The 20,097-nt window shown below is 41.8% G+C and overlaps 1 protein-coding gene across 1 annotated transcript in view; it reads left to right on the forward strand.

Annotated features, from left to right (window-relative positions):
• kif19 (kinesin family member 19) overlaps positions 1-20,097 on the forward strand; it is a 220,882-nt gene extending 200,785 nt beyond the window's left edge. Inside the window, exons 16-21 of the mRNA XM_060844824.1 lie at positions 7,565-7,670; positions 8,743-8,869; positions 11,222-11,643; positions 12,435-12,588; positions 13,682-13,786; positions 19,675-20,097. Of these exons, the coding sequence (XP_060700807.1) occupies positions 7,565-7,670; positions 8,743-8,869; positions 11,222-11,643; positions 12,435-12,588; positions 13,682-13,786; positions 19,675-19,826 (1,066 nt within the window). The 3' untranslated portion in view covers positions 19,827-20,097. The remainder of the gene's footprint in view (positions 1-7,564; positions 7,671-8,742; positions 8,870-11,221; positions 11,644-12,434; positions 12,589-13,681; positions 13,787-19,674) is intronic.

Here is a 20,097-nt window from a genome sequence, read left to right on the forward strand (position 1 = left end):
CTCCATCCCCGTCCAACATTTCCCCTGCCCCTTCTCTGGGGCATCTAGACTGGACACCAATGATAAGACTGCTGCTGCTGGTGCTGCCGCTGCCTTTGTGGGGTAAGTCTCCAAATAGCATGTGCGCACGCACGCACACACACACACACCTTTTGACTGCAACTTTTTGACAGGTTCCATCTCTGCCCTGTACAGGTCAATGTTGGTCAGATTATCTGGGGAAGGTGGAGGAGGGGGGTGGGGGTTACTGTACACCCCACTGTCGAACTCCAGGGAAAGTGTGAGGAGAGAGAGAGGGCGGGAGATAGTCATTGGAGATGGTGCCTGTTTAACCACTGGAAACAAGAGACGCAATCACTATTGAAAACAAGTCTTTGATGTGCTGTTTCTATTGGGACCACGAGACCTCCTTCAGATAATCTGATTTTCGGATAATTGGTATTAGATAATTGAGGTTCCTCTGTACAGGGTGGACGAGGAAACTGAGCATAGTGCCTTCTTTCAGGGAGCCATTCAAGTGGGTGACTAAAAAAAATAGTGGGGAGAAGGTAGAAGGGATATTGATAATATTCTGTGAAGTTTTGAACAGGAGTATTAAGATTTTTACTGTGTCAAGGAGGGAGAGAAACTCGCAGCTGGAGTGGAAGGATCTAGTTGTTGTAGTCCATGTGAGTATCTGATACATTGGCAGGACTGAAAGATTCTGCTGATGAAATATGAACAGCAAAATCACAAAGGTTATAAACTCTGAATTACTACCTGAGGACAAGATAATTGACATAAAGGTAAATAAGATCATAAAGTTGACCACATGCTGAAAGATTGATGTAGGTGAAATGGGTCTTGATTCTTATGGTGCTAGCACATATATTAGGGAAGAAGAGAGTGTACACTTTAGACAGTTTTCACCTAACCTGTTCTGAGACTAATGTACTATACTGTATAAAACCCATTCTAGGATTTTAAAGGAGCTTTATATAAAATAGTGGGAGAGGTCACATAAGGACAAATTGGAACGTTAAAGAGAAAAGTGATAGACAGTAATGCAGGATTGAGATACAGGTAGTGAAAACCAGTGTGGGATGGGAAGGACAGAGCATATAAACACGAGTGTGTTGGCAAATATGGTCACAGTAAGATAAAATGGCTTTAAATTAACAGAGAGAATGAAGGGTTAAGGTGAAGGAATATTTCGTCATTCAAACATAAAAGTTGAGGTAATAGAAAAATATACTGATATGGTTCAACAGAAGCTGGTGGGACAGGAGGGGACAAAGAGTTTAACAGTAATAGAGCAACAGAACAATGCATATTCAGGGAATAGTAGTTAAAAAAAGTTAAAATTGCAAAATGGAGAGTGGGAAATAAATAATACAGGCAAGTAATATTTTGAAAAGACCAACAGCATAGAAAAACAGATGTAGGTTTGTTAATAAAGACTAACATAAGGACATTTCTGAGAAACGATCATGACTTTGAAAATCAGAGGTAGAAACAGTATGAGTGGAAATTAGGAATGGGAAGAGTCAGACTTAAAAATCACACAACACCAGATTATAGTCCAACAGGTTTATTTGGAAGCACTAGCTTTCAGAGAGCTGCTCCTTCATCAGATGGTTGTGGAGTATAAGACACAGAATTTATAACAAAAGTTTACAGTGTGATGTAACTGAAATTATATTTTGAAAAAGACCTGGATTGTATGTTAAGTCTCTCATCTTTTAGAATGAACATGTTGGTTTCAGTTCTTTCCTATGTAAATCATAGAACATTTAAAAGTTACATTCTCGAGTGAACTTTAACAATTGCTGTCATGTCGGCCCAGATAATGCATTGAAGGTGTGAGCTACCCTGTGTAAGACTGTCTGTGCCGCAATGGTCAGACTGATTCTATTCCAAAAAATGGATTTACAGAATTTTACATGGATTCATGCAGTTTTTGAGCAAAGTAAAATTTAATTCTGCAAGTACAAATTGACCACACAAACTTATATGTGTATGTGTGCATGTGGATGTGTGTGTTTGGAAGGTGGGGGGGGAGTTATGAGTGTCGGTGACAGAGTGTGTGCATGTGTGTGAATGTGAGTGTAAAGGATTATAAGTCTGTGAGAGGGTGCATATGTGAGTGTGGGAGAGTATGTTGAGCATATGAGAGAGGACCTGCGTGAGTGTATGGGTCTATAGGTGTGTGTGTGTGTCTATCTGTCTGTGTGTATAGTGCAGTGGGGTCACCTATAGTGTGACATGAGCCCAAGATCCCAGTTGAGGCCATCCCCATAGCAACCGAACTTGGCTATCACCCTCTGCTTGGCCATTTTGTGTTGTTGCCTGTCTGCATTGGAGGATAGTCACCCGAAGTTCTGAGGTTGAATGTCCTGGACCACTGATGCGTTCTCTAGCTGAGAGGGAACACACCCGTCTGTTGATTGTTGTGTGGTGTCCATTCATCCGTTGCCATGGCCTCTGCTTGGTCTCGCCAATGTACCATGCCTCAGGGCATCCTTGCCTGCAGCGTATGAGATAGACAACGTTGGCTGAGTCGCATGAGTACCTGCCATGTACAAAGTGGAAGGTGCCCCCACGCGTAATGGTGGTATCTGTGTCAACACTGTGACATGTTTTGCAGCACCTATCATGATAGGGATGTATGGAGTTACCCTGAAAGCCGGGCAGTTTGTTACGAACAATGATCTGTTTGAGGTTTGGTGGTTGTTTAAAGGTGATAAGTGGAGGTGTGGAGAAAGTCTTGGTGAGGTGCTCATCCTCATTGATAATGTATTGCAGGCTGTGAAGGACATGGCGTAGTGTTTTGGTTCCTGGGAAGTACTGGATTACGAAGGGGTACCCTATCGGTTGCAGCTCTTGTCTGTCTCCTGAGAAGGTAAAAACAATGACTGCAGATGCTGGAAACCAGATTCTGGATTAGTGGTGCTGGAAGATCACAGCAGTTCAGGCAGCATCCAAAGTGCAGCCATTATGGTTTATTGCTGTGGTGGAATTGGTGTCGGTGAGTTGAGCATCATACCCTGTTCTTATGAGGGCATCCTTGAGAGCTTCCAAGTTCCCATCACATTCCTTCTCATCTGAACAGATCCTGTGTATACATAGGGCTTGTCCATAGGGGATGGCTGTTTTAATATGTTTCGCGTGGAAACTGGAGAAGTGTATCATTGTGAGGTTAACTGTGGTTTGCAGTAAGTAAGGTGCTGAGGTGCCCATCCTTGATGGAGATGCATGTGTCCAAAAATGAGACAGATAGTAGAGTGTAATCCGTGGTGAGTTTGATGGTGGGATGAAACCCATTGATATCACTGTGTAGTTGTTTCAGTGACTCCTCGCCATGTGTCCAGAGGAAGAAAATGTTGTCAATGTACCTGGTATATAGTGTTGATTGGAGGTCCTGCGTAGGGAAGATGCCTTGTTCGAACCTGTGCATGAAAATGTTGGCATATTGGGGTGCAAATTGGGTCCCCATGGCTGTTCCTTGTGTGTGTGGATGAAGAATTGGTTGTCAAAGGTGAAAACATTGTGGTCGAGGATAAACAGGATAAGTTGTAGGACGGTGCTTGGAGATTGACAGTTGGTGATATTGAGTACTGAGAGTGTTGCCTCGATGCCATCATTGAGGGGGATGCTGGTGTAGAGTGCAGAAACGTCCATTGTGTTGAGGAATGTTCCTGGTTCGACCTGTCCATGGGTGCTGAGTTTGTGTCAGAAATCTGTAGTGTTGCGACAGAAGCTGGATGTGGCTTGTACAATTGGTTTCAAGACGCTTTCAACATAGCCAGAGAGGTTCTCACACATGGACCCATTGCCTGATACGATGGGACATCCTGGTGTGTTGGCTTTGTGTACCTTCGGAAGGTAGTAGACGTCACCTACATGAGAAGTATGTAGGATGAGAATATATAGGGAACTCTGAAGGACTGGATCCAAGGTCCTGATCAATGTGTTTAGTTCATGGGTGTGCTGTTTGGTTGGATCGGCCGGTAGTTGCTTGGTATTCCTGGTTGTATAGTTGTTGGTACACTTCCTTGCGGTAACCTTTTCTATTCTGAATGACGATGGCTCCTCCTTTATCTGCTGGTTTGATGAGAATGTTGTGATATATTTTGAGAGCATGGATGGTGTTGCGTTGTAATTGGGTGATGTTCTGCTCTACCTTGTGGGTATGGCTGATGAATCTTGCATTTACATGTCAAGCCCAGGGCAGTGCCTCTCCGATTGAGTCCAACTTGACTCCTTCTTTGGTCGCTCCTCTACACATTGATCAGGAATTTGGATCCAGTCCTTCAGAGTTCCCTATGCCCCCCCCCAAATCCCACATACTTCTCATGTAGGCAACTTCTACTGCCTTGCAAAGATACACAAAGCCAACACACGAGGACATCCCATTGTGTCAAGCAATGGGACCCTGTGTGAGAACCTCTCTGGCTATGTCGAAGGCATCTCGAAACCCATTGTACAGGGGACTCTCTGCATGCTGTATCTGCCTGCTCACTACCTACTCCGCCATCTAATTTGTAGCTCAGGTTCTCACCGCTCCCCCCCCACCCCCCCAGCTCCCCCCCGCCCCGGCAATCTAGTTTAAACCTTCTTGAAGAGCTCTAGCAAAATTCCTGCCCAAAATATTAGGACACCTCCAGTTCAGGTGCAACTCGTCCTTCTTGTACAGTCCCACCTTCCCCAGAAGGTATCTCCTACAACCATTTTGCAGTTATATGTCCATCTGTACTCGCCGTCTATTCCTCACCTCACTAGCACGTGGCACTGATGGTAATCCGAAGATTTACCTCTACTCCTCCTTCCTTTGAGCTTCCAACCTAACTCCCTATATTATCTTTTCAGGCCTTCCTCCCTTTTCCTATGTCATGGGTATCGATGTGTACCATGACTTCTGGCTGGTCTCCCTCCCACTTAAGAGCAGTATTTTAGGTTATCTTTATTAACACACTGGGTAAAAACAATGACTGCAGATGCTGGAAACCAGATTCTGGATCAGTGGTGCTGCAAGAGCACAGCAGTTCAGGCAGCATCCGAGGAGCAGCAAAATCGACGTTTCGGGCAAAAGCCCCCACCAGCTCATTATATTCATTAATACTGGGTTCCCATTTATTCATTCATAACCCTTTTCTAGCCTGTTATTCACTATAACACGGTTATATTTTACTATCATAAGATAGACCAAATTTAAAACAACCCTTTTCAAATCCATTACTGCATTTTCAGCCCTTGCTACAAGCAGTGTTTACCTCTAAATAAATGTAGCATACAGAACAATACCAGCCCCATCAAGTCTCCATGAAGCATTATAATATTAATCAGCCCATCCCAACCATCTCTTCGACCTGAACAGATTCCCCAATTAGTATTTTTCTGTTAAATACCTTTTATCTGGGCCATTATCAAACTGACAAAACGGCGCTTCCATAGAATTGCTCGAATGAATGAAACTTATACTGACAAACAGGAAATAAATCTCACATCCCAGCTGCAGTAATCAGCTTAATCATTTCTAACTTTCTTAGAGCATATAGGACTAGCATTTATGCTAATATTTACAAACTTAAAAGGACTAACACCTCCGAATTATGCAAGCAGACCAGACCAGACTATTAATTCCATCAGAAGTAGCAGTCAGCATTTAGCACGTTTTAACCCATCACCTGTATCCGAGGACAAAAGCCATTCTGGGACCTCTGCTGTTTGTGAGTTTTATAAATGACTTGGATGAACAAGTGGAATGGTGGCTTAGTAGGTTTTGCTGATGATATGAAGGTTGGTGGAGTGGTGGATAGTTTGGAAAGCTGTTGTAGGTTGCAACGAGACATTGACAGGATGCAGAACTAGGCTGATAAATAGCAGATGAGGCTCAACTTGGAAAAGTGTGAAGTGATTCACTTTGGAAGGTCGAATATGAATACAGAATATAGGGTTAAAGGCAGAAGTTTTGGCAATGTGGAGGAACAGAGGATCTTGGGGTCCATGTACAGAGATCCTTCAAAGTTGCCATCCAAGCTGGTAGGTTTGTTAAGAAGGCATATTGTGTGTTGGCTTTCATTAGCAGGGGGAGTGGGTTTAAGAGCCTCGAGGTCATGCTGCAGCTCTATGGAGCCCTTGGAATATTATGTTCAGTTCTGGTCACCTCATTATGGGAAAGATGTGGAAGCTTTAGAGAGGGTGCAGAGGAGATTTACCAGGATGCTGCCCGGACTGGAGTGCATATGTTAGGAGGAAAGCTTGAGGGAGCTAGGGCCTATCTCATTGGAGAGAAGAAGGATGAGAGGTGACTTGATAAAGGTATACAAGATGTTGAGAGGCATAGATAGAGTGGATAGACAGAAACTTTTTCCCATGGCGGAAATGTCTATCACAAGGGGGCATAATTTTAAGGTAATTAGAGGAAGGTATCGGGACAATGTCAGAGGTTGGTCTTTACTCTGAGAGTGGTGGGTGCGTAGGATGCACCGCAAAGAGTGGTATTAGAGTCAGATACATTAGGGACATTTGAGCGACTCTTGGATAGGCACATACTCTTTAATGAAGGGGATGTAGATTAGTTTGATCTTAGAGTAGGATAAAGGGCCAGCACAATATCGAGGGCTGAAGGGCCTGTACTGTGCTACTGTTCTATGTTCTATCTCACACCCCCTGCCCCCACCCTATCTTCTGCATATAAGTCAACATTTTCCTAGCTACCATCAGTTCTGAGGAAGGGTCACTGGAATTGAAATGTTAACATTGACTTCCCTTCACAGATGCTGCCAGACCTACTGAACTTGCCCAGCAACTTCTGTTTTTGTTTCTGATTTACAGCATCTGCAGTTGTTTTTTAAAAAAATGTGAGTTTATTCACTTTGGTCATAAAAATAGATGAGCAGAATACTTTTAGAAAGTCTTGATGTTCAGAAAGGGTGTGATTGTACAAGGACCACAAAGGTTTGGCATGCAGGTTCATCAAGTAATTAAGAAAGAAAATAGCAATGGTATTTGAGTAAATTAAGAAAGAATCTTGCAACAAGAGCATGGGATATAGGGAGCAAGTGGGAAACCCAAGATCAGCCATGATTGTACTGCATAGTAGGGAACATCTAGTTGACTTCTGGTCGTATTTCTTCTGTTTCCCTGCCACTAGACTGACTTTCAACTGTTGCCTGTCAGGCATTTACAATAGGATCTAATCATTAACTTATAGAAAGACCTTAAAAAAGAGAGACAAAAAGGTGCAGCCAACCAAACTGGACAAATGAAACATCTCACAACTCTATGAAAATGGCAAAAAGCTCTTTGACATTTTAAAAAAAATTAACATTCTAATCCAAACCTCACCAGGATTAAACTTTGGTTTTGAAACATTTGACCTTTGATCCCTGAAAAACTAAGGTCAACTTTTCTATGAGTTCATGAAAATTCAGAAACTTTGGAGGCAAATATCATACACCAGCTTTTACATTGGATCAACTTTTGCATGCATTTTTACAGTATCTAATTAATTGGAATTGACTACAGTGACAATTTCTCCTCAGTGTTTATTCATTTTAATGTTCTTCCTTTGACATACCAGTGACAATAACAGAGTGTTTAAAAGCAGCCCACACGGTCAACAGAGAAAGAGTTCAATGGTGATGACACATCCTCCAATCCAAGTGAATGGAATGCTAAACCAAGAGGTGAGTTGGTGCACAAGAGTGCAACAGGTTCTGGCACAGCATTCATTTCAAAGACTTCAATCTCAAAACCACGTTCCCAGAAACCTGTATAACTTGAAGGCTATGGCTTTCTGTTCACCAATGTGTTATTAACATTGCAGGAATGAATTCTTCAAATATAAGGTCATGCCATTCTCTTGGTGTGGGTAACGTTTTTCAAGTCAATTAATTTCGTGTTGAACGTGAATTGGGTATGAATCGGTTACCATGGCAGGAATATTGTTGCCATGGTATTCTCCAGTTCATATGAACATCTGCCTTTTTTGCTAAGATTAGCAAATGGTAAAATACACCTGCATGCTACAAAGGAACATTGCATCACATGTCAACCAATTGACCCATAGAGCCTGCTCCACTATTCTAAATCCCAAATTGCTGCCTTTTCCCCTTTGTGATCACCTAGCTATGCGCACTTCCCTAATTATAGAGTCATAGAGAGGTACAACACAGAAATAGACCTTTCGTCCACTTCATCCACACCGACCAGATATCCCAACTTAATCTAGTCCCACTTGCCAGCACCCAACCCATATCCCTCCAAACCCTTCCTATTCATACACCCATCCAGATGCCTTTTAAATGTTGCAATTGTACCAGCCTTCACTACTTCTTCTGGCAGCTCATTCCATACATGTACCACCCTCTGTGTGAAAACGTTGCCCCTTAGGTCTCTTTTATATCTTTCCCCTCTCACCCTAAACCTATGCCCTCTAGTTTTGGACTCCCCCAACACAGGGAAAAGACTTTGTCTATTTATCCTATCCATGCCCCTCATGATTTTATAAACCTCTGATGCTCCAAGGAAAACAGCCCCAGCCTGTTCAGCCTCTCCCTTTGGCACAAATACTCCCTGGTAACATCCTTGTAAATCTTGTCTGTATCCTTTCAAGTTTCACAACATTCCTCCGAGAGGAAGGAGACCAGAATTGCATGCAGTTTTTACTTTGGATCATATTGTATAATAAAGTGATACAAACAAAACGCGAATTAAATGTTAAATCTTTTACTTGTTCCGCTGCAAATCTTCCTTCAGACAAATCAACAGGAGAGTCTGGTGAGCTTTAGTGAGATGAGCAGTGCCAGCAGCCATTTAAACTCATCACCTGATAGCACGGAGAATTTTGCAGATAACCGACACAGCCAGACAGAGTTCCTCAAAGGTATGAAGACTCAATGTGGAACTTTGTAGCCGTGATATATTTTGGATAGCTCGTTCATAGTTAGTGTTGAACCAGGTTGATGGTTCTCTTGCTGGGAGAACAAAAGAAGAGAAATGGCTGCAAAGAAATAGCAGTTTGGCACCTGGTGACCTCTTCCTCACCTTGGGGTTCCTGATGTCCTAACTCAGTTGAAAGATGAAAATGATTATCCAGACTTTTCTCCCACCACCAAAAGGTATCAACAGAAAGCAGGGTAAAGTGGTAGGGAGGGCTATAATGAGATACACACTTCTGATTATGCTATTGGACATTTTCTGTTCAGTGCCCACATTCCCACTGCCGACACAACCAACCGGAATCTTAGCCCCTTGACTCTCCCATCTTTAGCTAAACAATGGGCAGCTAGAAGACTGACTGATTTCTTTATGTGCTGTGGTGCCCTTGGCTTTTGTTTTGTAAGAGGAATTGCAGTGGGATTGCTGTAATAAGGTTACTAAGCATTGAGAAGCAGTGAAAACCTGGCAAGTGTTCTCTCTCCACCTAGAGTAGGTTCCTCAATCTTGACCATTCTCACTTCATGCAATTATTGATTTAATACCCTGAAAACATCTTCTTTTTTCATTTTTGACTCCATTTCCTTTTGGTTGGTTTAGTGCAGTGCAATTAAATTTTATTAGAAGCTGCCTCCCTCCATATCGGCTGGAACCCATTCTGCTACATAAAATTACCAGCTGGAAGGGAAGAACAACCCGCTAGCAATTCTGGTCAGTAGCATTGTGGAGCATTGCTGAAATAAATACGTAGTGTAGGATAGTTATGGGAGTACTTAATGAATGGCCGGACACCACGGATGCTCAAAGGAACAGAGGAATTTTGGGGTGTTTGTCCACAAATCCATGAAAATGGCAGAACAGGTTATTAGGATAGTTATGAAGGAATACAGGATACTTATCTCTATCAGATGAGGCATAGATTATAAGAGCAAGGAGGTTGTGTTGAAGTTGTACAGGACTTTAGTTAGGCTACAGCTGGACTACCATGTGCAGATCTGGTCTCCACAATGTACGATGGATGTGATTGGACTCCAAGGATGGAAAGGAGATTCATCAGGATGTTGCCCGGGATGAAGAATTTCAGCTGTGAATAAAGACTAGATGAGTTTGGGTTGTTTTCACTGGAGCAGAGAAGATTGAGGGGAGCCTGACAGAGGTGTATAACAAGGGAGTATGATTTTAAGATGAAAGACAGGAAGTTCAGAGGGGATTTGAGGAAAATATTTTTCACCCAGAGGGTGCTGGGAATTCAGAATGCACCACCTGGGATGATAGGAAAGAGAGGAACCCTCACAACCTTTGAAAAGTGAGCACCTGAAATAATATGCAAGGCAAAGGATCTGAAAAGTGGAAAGATTTACTGTAGCTTCAGCAGTATAGGCGTGGTGGGCTGAAGGGCCTCTTCAGTACTGTTTGTTTATATGATTCTATGAGGTCAAACCATACCCCCTTTTGCAGCAGTCATGTCCTGGGATTTAAATATCCAGCAGCCACTTTGACAGCTGCTGTGAAATGTAAGTGTGCAAGTGAAGGTTTAGGATGGCCATTGATTCAAGAGTATGGATGGGAGAGGTGATTGTCAGGGCCCAGCAGGGGTTTGTGTCGAGAGCAGAAGCAAGGTATCATGGTGCAGTAGCTGGAGGAGTGGGGTTTGTTGGCTACTGGGGGTTCAGGCTGGCAGTGATGGTGATTTCCAGGGCCAGCTGGTGAGTGGGGTGCCAACAGGGAATTGGAAGCGAATGTTGTGTCCTATAGGTCAGGCCAGCGGCAGAGGAATTGTCAGGTACTAAGTGTGGGGGATGGAATTGTGATGTGCTCGGGAGTGGGGGATGTCTAATTAGGACAGGTGATGGTTATCAAAGGGCCCTGCAGGTGTAAGGGTGTAGATGAAGTATTTGTGTTGAGCTGGGGTCAACTAAATAATTGCCTGGGAGTTGCACGGGTTTCTAATCATCTAATACTTCCAGAGTGACTGTGAACTTAGTGGAAGCTGAACTCTCTGTATTTTAGAATGTTAATGGGTTTTGTTTTCAGAAGGTTCTAGTTGCAGTGAAACTACACATCAGAATCTTCAATTTCCCAGGAATTTCCATACAGTCAGCTACATCCGGGGCTCCATAGAATCCCCAACACACAATTCCAGTCTATGCTCTTCCAGTGACTCTCTGGCCTTTGGAATAACACGGGCTATTATCTGTTTTAAAGATTGCCACCCCTTGTGTTACGAATGCAATATACTTTAAGAGTACTTTAAGATTATTGCTGTACTGAAATAATTAATGAGTTCCATTTTCAATAGAACGCAAGCAGATGTTGACGGGCACCAAGAACATCGCAGTCAAAGCTGCACGGCGACGTTCAAAAGCTCTGGAAAATGACAACAGGCTACACATTCTGGAACCCATGCAGGAGAAAACAAGCATTTCCCTGCATTCGATGAAGGAAAATGAAGAATCATTTTACAGAGGCATTCCTGAACCATCACTGACACTGTACAGAAACCAACAGGGTCAACTTATAAAGCATGCTGCTAGTGAGGACAATCTATCCACCAGTACTGGTGAGGTGATCAACCATGTGCAGGCTAATAAGGAAGAAAGCCAACATGACTGGTCTCAATCCTATAAAAAGGAAAACAAAAAGGCAAGTAGAAGGCAGGACACATTAGAAGCCAAGCGGAAGAAAAGAAGATCGAGGTCTTTTGAGGTTAACGGTCAAGGGGTTGGTATTTTGATTATACAGAAGTGAATTTAAATTTGTTCTTTATTCTTGTTTTTCTGAGTGCACATTTGATGGTTCACAAATTCTGGCTGAAATGAAATGCATCAATAATAATGCAAAAAGATCAGTGTTTGATACTAAAACATGCCCTTTAAATTGGTAATGTATTCATGACATTAAACATTGACAACTTAACCCTATTAGAGAATTGTGTTGAACAATCTGCAACAATAGCTCTGTTGTGTATGTTTCAGCATTGATCACTGACTATTTTTGAAAAGTTGGAGTTTTATTGGTGTTATAAACTGAATAAACTCTTTACAAGCAACATTCGAGAATCGTGATTTAATGCTCTGAACACAAATATAAAAAATTATACTGTGGGATGCATTTCCCTGACAATAATGCCAGTTAAAATTTGTGATTGCTTTTCAAATAGTTAAAAAAAAACAGATTTTATGCACATTAATGCTTTTAAAATATCTCAAGTTCACCTCCATACCTAGCATATTCTGTGTGGTATAATATCAGAAACTTTACAACTGTGAATAGGACCCATGTCATTGAATTTAGTCATTTCCCATTCACTGCTGCCATAAAACCAATAATTTGATTTTAGCATAAGTTGAGATTGGCGTAAATATATTTGGCAGTACTGAGGACAGTAAATTAATATAAATATTATCTTTCCAAAAGATTAAATCTCATTTGTTCTCTTTGCTGTTTTCTGTACTTTATGCCTGACTTTGATGCAATTTTGCAATGATCTTACTTTCTTATTATCTTCCCAGTTACCCCATCCTAAGAACATCTCATCCCGCTTCCAACCATTGGAGAGTATTTCCGATAATAGATTTAACGTCAATGGCCAATGTCAGTTACGGATACATAGAAATCCAACACACAGGCCTGGGAAAGTGAAATTTCCTATCAGTCATTATGCAGGTAAGTTGGACATTTATGGTATGTCTCACTGTTCCACAAGCTGTCAAAAACATTTAGACTACCATGATGACCAATTTGCCTGACTGACTGCTATTCAGGACAAGAACAATTCACACCATGTTCCATTATTAACAGAATATAACTATTTATAGTCACATTCAAAACTTTGTCAGAGAAAAGATTCCTAATCTACTACCATATAACTTAAACTGTGTCCCTTTACAACCCCCAAAGTCTACATACCTATTCACAATTAAGACAGACAAAAAATGTTTTAACATTTTTGAATGTATTCAGTTTTAACATGTATTCTGGTTGAAAAAAAAACAGGGAACAAAACTCTGAATATCAACAATCCAGATTTCAAGGGTGGGTTAGGCTATGTCACACAGTTCCTCCTGAAATTTTAGCACTGATCACATGCTGCTTTCTGTAAAGCAAAGCTATGGGACACAATCATTCTTCACTTGAATGACCCGATGGACCTAGGTGTTGTTAGAGTTCTTTTATGTAAGCTTTTTTGGTTGTGCTGTCTTTTCTCTACAATCAGCTAAAGAAAAGGAAATGTTTTCTGCACAGACTCTGAATGTCTTTGGCTGTCTTTGTACTTGCAACCAATTGGGGATTGTCATTAGATGGAATAACCTTAACTCAAGGACTCTAGTTGTTACCATGTCTCAAGGTATTTCACTGATACATCAAAAAAAACATTGTCCTGCATAGCTGTGCAAAACATAAACCACTTGATTTTTCCAGGTTGTAAAACTTTCCGAGGTATTTCAGTTATATAGCAGTCCTATTTCCATTTTAATTTATATTTCTAAATTTAAAAAAATATATAAACCAAATTATTCTTCCTGTAGCTATCATGGTGTGGTAATATATTTATAATAAAGCAAAAAACTGTGGATGCTGGAAATCTGAAACAAAACAGAGATTGCTTGTGAAATTCAGCAGGTCTGGCAGCACCTGTGGGGAGTTACCATTTCCAGTGCAGTGACTCTTCATCAGAATTCAGATGGTAATATGTCAGTTCATGGTTACTTTATTTGTGTGAAAGTAGTAAGCTGTCTGTCGCTGTTGCTTTGTATAGGTGAAAGTGACCTTCAGGTGCTGGAGGTTGTCAGTACCCCACCCAGCATCATCTATCAGAGAAACACCAATGGGAGAGGACTGGCTGTACAGAAGAAGGTCAGAGGTGAGACTAAATTGAGTGACCAATAAAAAATACATGGCAGAATATTCCCTTCCCTGGTGCATCATAAGCAATGCTGAGAAAGGAGAGAAATAATCATTTTAAAATTTACTCATGGGACATGGACATTGCTGGCTGGCCCAGCATTTATTGCCCCTCCCTAGCTGCCCCTCCCTAGCTTGCTGGGTCATTTCAGAGGGCAGTTGAGAATCAACTGAATTGCTGTTGGTCGAGAGATACATATGGGTCAGACCAGGTGAGGTTGACAGATTTCCTTCCCTGAAGGGCATTGAGGGGCCAGATAGGGTTTTCCAACAACCAGCGATGATTGCATGGTCATTGGTAGATTCTTAATTCTAGACTTTTATTTTAATTGAATTCAAATTTGAACCCACAGTCCCAGAACATTAGTGAGTTTTTGGATTAATAGTCTAGTGATAATACCACGAGGCCATAATTTCCGTTGAAAGCAAATCAAATAGATGGAGTGAATTAAAAAGTCAGTATGTCAGTATTGAGAAAATGTTTTGTGATTTTCCCCTCACATCTTATATGGAGATTGATGCATCTCACTACTGAGCACTGACTATTTTGTTATGGGCCAGGCCAGACCCCCTTAAAACATTTCAAGAAGGTAGCCCAGACGCTAACTTTTCTGGTTGCTTTAAGCAGATGTAAACTGGATACAGAGGAACCTTGATTATCTGAATACCAATTATCCTAAAATTGGATTATCCGAAGGGGATCTCGAGGACCCAATCGAAACATTACATCAAAGACGTGTTTCCAACAGTGATCGCGTCTTTTGTTTACAGTGATTAAACAGGCAACATCTCCAAATGACTGATCTCCCGCCCTCTCCCTCTCCCCATACTTTCCCTGGAGTTCTACAGAGGGGTGTACCCTAAATCCCCTCCTTCCCCAGATAATCTGACCAACATTGTCCTGTACAGGGCAGAGGTGGAACCCGTCAAAACGTTGCAGTAAAAAATTGTGTGTCTGGCTGTGTGTGTGTGTGCACGCTATTTGGAGACTTACCCCACAAAGGCAGCTGCAGCAGCAGCAGTCTTATTGTTGGTGTACACCCCAGCTGTCCTGGAGAGGAGCTGGGGGTGGACGGGGTGGGGGTCGCATGGGGGCGGTGTTGGATGGTGTTGAGGGGGAGGTGTTGGATGGGGGTGGGTGGGGTGATGTTGTACAGGGTTGGGGGTGATGTTGGACGGGTGGGGGGGTCTTGCGCGCTGTGTGCCGCTGCAGTGTCCTGAACGGGGAGCTGACTTTAAAAGCTCCGAGCCCCAGAGGAAAGGCATTTAATCAATTAACCGAATCAATTATCTGAACAAAATAGTGCCCACCCATCTCGTTCAGATAATCAAGGTTCCCCTGTATTCCAGGAGTGATGCAGCTGGTCAAACCACTCAGGTTTAAACAAAACAGAATTTGTTTGCAGACTACCAAATGAAACACAAACAACAGAAAACAGAATTTAGAATAACATTGATTTGAAAACCAGATCGACACAATCTAACTTAATAAAGAGCTGTTCTGACTTCCTGCAATATCCCTAAATACACCCCTTGGGAAAAAGGTAAATTCAAACACAGGTTCTAATAGGAGAGATGTTGGAGAGCAAGTCAGCCAGAAAACTTCTGTTGAATCAGGGAACCTTTTCCCCAGCAGCTTTGTTGGCCACTCCCCTTTCATCGTACAACTGTTTTAAAAACAAATCTGAAAGGCCTCCTCTGATTGTATCTGTGTATCTCAGTATCTGTGAGGCATAATCAAAGTGGTCTACTCCAGACAAATCAGAACCTCTATCTTTTACAACCCCTTTTGAGAAAAAAAATCAAGGACAACATAACCTTTTTAAAAGAGCAGCATTGTCACAACTTTCAATGTATTTGCATTTCATTAAAGCTTCAACATGTCTTATTTATGTGTCACTTTCAATTCTTTTCTTCTTCCCTGAAAAAATAGCACAAATTCTTGAAATGTACATCAGAGCAGGCTGCAGCTCACCAAATTATTATCTCCATTCTCATTCAACTGCTTCTTCATAACGTTGTCCCTGCAAGCTCCAAGGCCACCACCTTCTAAAACCCTTCATCTATGCAAGTAAGCATAAGCAAACCACCCACCTCACCACAGCCACATCATCATGATGCCTGCTCTGGGTCCAAATCACACACATCAGCTCTTAAGTACTTTTTTTTTGGAGCTCAGAAATACCTGGGCATGCTTCTGCCAACTTTTTTATTATTCACTTGTGGAAATGGGACATCACTGGCTGGCCAGCATTTTTACTGTCCGTCCCTGGTAGCCCTTGAGAAGGAGGTGGTGAGCTGTCTTCTTGAACAGCTGCACTCCACCTGCTGTGGGTTGACCCACAATACTATTAGATTAGGTTGGGATATCTGATCGGCATGGGCGAGTTGGACTGAAGGGTCTGTTTCCGTGTTGTTCATCTCTGTGACTCTATGACTCTATTTTGACCCAGCAACAATGAAGGAATTATGATATATATCCAAGTCAGCTTACTGCATTGGCGAGCAGTCAAGGAGTGGAAATGTTGCTGAATAGCACTGTGTAACATCATGTCACACCTGCAGCATGTACCAACAGTTTATGCAGCAAATATATTACACATGTTACAAGCGAATGGCCATAAGTGAAAGTCAAAGAGGAGCAGTCATGGAATTCTTATAGTGCGGAGAAGCCTATTCAGTTTGCACTTATTGGTGATTTAGGAGTAGGAGAGGTGGTAAGGGTCCCTATTGAGTAGGAAGCACTGAGGGCAGGAAGACTTAGCAGATGAGGATGAATGTGAGGGGAGAGAAGATGTTGGTATTCACGTTTGCAGACTGCAGATCATTGATCATCAGCCTGTACTGCTGGGCACCCAATTCGTCAGGCTGATTTGGTTTGATAAGTAGCTTTCTATGACCTTCTGCAGGAAAAGGATTGTCCTCCATTCACCAACGCCCCTAAGTCAATGTCTGCAAAGTGGGAAGCGAGTTTTCTTTTCCTGTGGCCCATGTCCTGAGTGATAATAGTCGAACAGTACAGTATGAGGACCAATCCCTGGTTTGCAGTGTCAAAGCAGTGAACAACTGGGCCTTAAATATGGGTCCCAGATGTGATGAACACTTCCAATTCTTGGGCTGCACATTTCACTGAGAAAGGGTCCCTGGACCCCAGTTAGACAAATTAATTCGGTGAGGAGTGAAACATTGTGTGAGAAAAATCACTCAAGCTATGGCACACCGCCATTGTTACAGAACCAGAGTTACACAACTCATTAAATCAAATTTGTGTAGTTAGAACAATGATGTTGCAATAGCAGTGGGTCAAACAGCAAGGGATCAAAGACGGTAAAGATTACGTTGAATATTGTATTTAAGTTACAGAGGAACATTAAAGAAGTTCTGCTTGTTTTGATTGAAAGAAGGAACTTTAATGTGTTTTGACTGAAGTTTTTAGATTGGAAAAGTAAGCAACCAAAATAGATTTGAAGGAATCAGTCATCCTGTTGAAGCATTCAAACCATCTGGAATACAAATTAAACATTAAAATGTTGGGATCAAAAAGGCAAATTAATGGAAGTTTCCCTTCCTAGTCAGAATGGGTTGAAGTAAGTGTGTTAAAGTGAACAATATAAATGGATTCCAGATAAAAATTACCAGGAATCTGAGGAACAAGGGATGGATATGACAAAAGAGGTATGTGCACTTGATCTCTAAATGACTAAGTTTGTGAACATTAAAAACCTTCACCTAAAAAGATAATCATCTAAGTATGACACACTTATCTAAGGTAATCCATCATAACAGAGTAGACTAGTGATGTCCCAATTTAATAATTACAAATGTAATCCTGGAGTCTGACTCCTGCTCATCAAAATTAAATCAAGACTAAGCATGTTTGTTTCCGTGTAACCACAGTGGCTGATGGAATTTCATACAAGCTGCATTGCCAGTAAAACAATTGCACTTGGAAAGAACCATTTACGTTCTCAGGCTCTTCCAAAGTACTTCACAGCTAATTATTTATTAATAAAAAGCAGACGCTGAAAAAGCTCAGCAGGTCTGGGAGGAGCATCTGTGCAGAGAAATCAATGTTAATATTTCCAGCCTGGTGACTCTTGCTCAGAAATGAGCTTTTTCTGCAATTTTTGCTTTTGTTTCTGATGCACAGAGTCATAGAGATGTACAGCATGGAAACAGACCCTTCGGTGCAACCCGTCCATGCTGACCAGATATCCCAACCCAATCTAGTCCCACCTGCCAGCACCCGGCCCATATCCCTCCAAACCCTTCCTATTCATATCCCCATCCAAATGCCTCTTAAATATTGCAATTGTACCAGCCTCTACCACATCCTCTGGCAGCTCATTCCATATACGTACCACCCTCTGCGTGAAAAAGTTGCCTCTCAGGTCTCTTATATATCTTTCCCCTCTCACCCTAAACTATGCACTCTAGTTCTGGACTCCCCGACCCCAGGGAAAAGATTTTGTCTATTTATCCCATCTATGTCCTCATAATTTTATAAGCCTCTATAAGGTCACCCGAGTAAAAAGTGAGGTCTGCAGATGCTGGAGATCAGAGCTGAAAATGTGTTGCTGGTTAAAGCACAGCAGGTTAGACAGCATCCAAGGAACAGGAAATTCGACGTTTCGGGCCAGAGCCCTTCATCAGGAATCCTGGAGATTTATCCACCTTTAACCGTTTCAAGGCTTCTAGCACTTCCTCCTCTGTAATCTGGACACTTTGCATGATGTCACCATCTATTTCCCTACAGTCTGTATCTTCCATATCCTTTTCCACAGTAAATACTGATGCAAAATATTCATTTAGTATCTCCCCCATTTTCTGTGGCTCCACACAAAGGCCGCCGTCCTGATCTTTGGGGGGCCCTATTCTCTCCCTAATTACCCTTTTGTCCTTAATATATTTGTAAAAACCCTTTGGATTCTCTTTAATTTTATTTGCCAAAGCTATCTCATGTCCCCGCTTTGCCCTCCTGATTTCCCTCTTAAGTATACTCCTACTTTCTTTATACTCTTCTAAGGATTCACTCGATCTATCCTGTCTATACCTGACATATGCTTCCTTCTTTTTCTTAACCAAACCCTCAATTTCTTTAGTCATCCAGCATTCCCTATACCTACCAGCCTTCCCTTTCACCCTGACAGGAGTATACTTTCGCTGGATTCTTGTTATCTCATTTCTGAAGGCTTCACAGCATCTGCAGCTCTTTCAGTAATTATTTGTTAAAATGCACTCACTGTTAAAAAGGCAAACATAGCAGCCAAGAATTGCCATGCTAGCAATGAGTTAATGTGATTGGTGGTTGTGCTTAGGAGATGGATGTTGATCAGGATACCAGCAGAATCTCCTCCTTGTCTTCAAATATTGCAGTGCGATCTGAACAGGCAGGGAGGATCTATAAGTTAACTTCTCATTGAAAGGTACCATCTCTCAACTCACGGCATTCTCTCACTATTGCATTGGACAGGGTAAAAACAATGACTGCAGATGCTGGAAACCAGATTCTGGATTAATGGTGCTAGAAGAGCACAGCAGTTCAGGCAGCTTCCGAGGAGCAGTAAAATCGACGTTTCGGGCAAAAGCCCTTCATCAGGGCTTTGGACAGTCAACTTGTATTAAGTTCTCAAGGCCCGCGATTGAATTAGAATCTACAATCTTCTGATCTAGAAATAAGAGTTCTACAACCGATAAAAGTTGACAATTTATTTTTAAATCTAAAGCTTGAAGTGTTTTCTCTTCCTGGTGTTGAGAGGGTGTATGTTGGTCAGGCAGATGAAACTGTAATATAGTTTAAAATTATTTATCATTCAAATAAATACTGATAGACTTTTTTTATCACAGGTCCGACAATTGCAGTATCAGATGTGGCTAGCTCAACATCTATGTTAAATCAACCTGGAAACTTCAAGAAGCCTCTGAACCGTAATCCTCAGCCACACTTTAACTATAGAGTGACAAATGGAAAGAATGATGTCAGAGCTAGAAAACATTAATTCAGTGACAGATAGAACTTTGTCATGTTGCTTGTAGGAAATAAAGAACACAGGATATATTTGACTTGTCTGGAGCAATGGGACATACGTACAGTAAATCCTTGGTATCCAAGAAATCATGAATCGCAAATCGCCTATCCGCGCCAAAAAAAATCAACAAAATTCAGCATCCATAGGCATATCCATGACTTTTAATCTATCTTAACTGACTTTTAACTGAGCTCCGCAGTCAAGAATTTCATCATTTGTAGTGGTTCTCAGGAACAGAACC

The sequence above is a fragment of the Hemiscyllium ocellatum genome, chromosome 25, assembly GCF_020745735.1.
Source record: "Hemiscyllium ocellatum isolate sHemOce1 chromosome 25, sHemOce1.pat.X.cur, whole genome shotgun sequence".
Classification (NCBI taxonomy): domain Eukaryota; kingdom Metazoa; phylum Chordata; class Chondrichthyes; order Orectolobiformes; family Hemiscylliidae; genus Hemiscyllium; species Hemiscyllium ocellatum.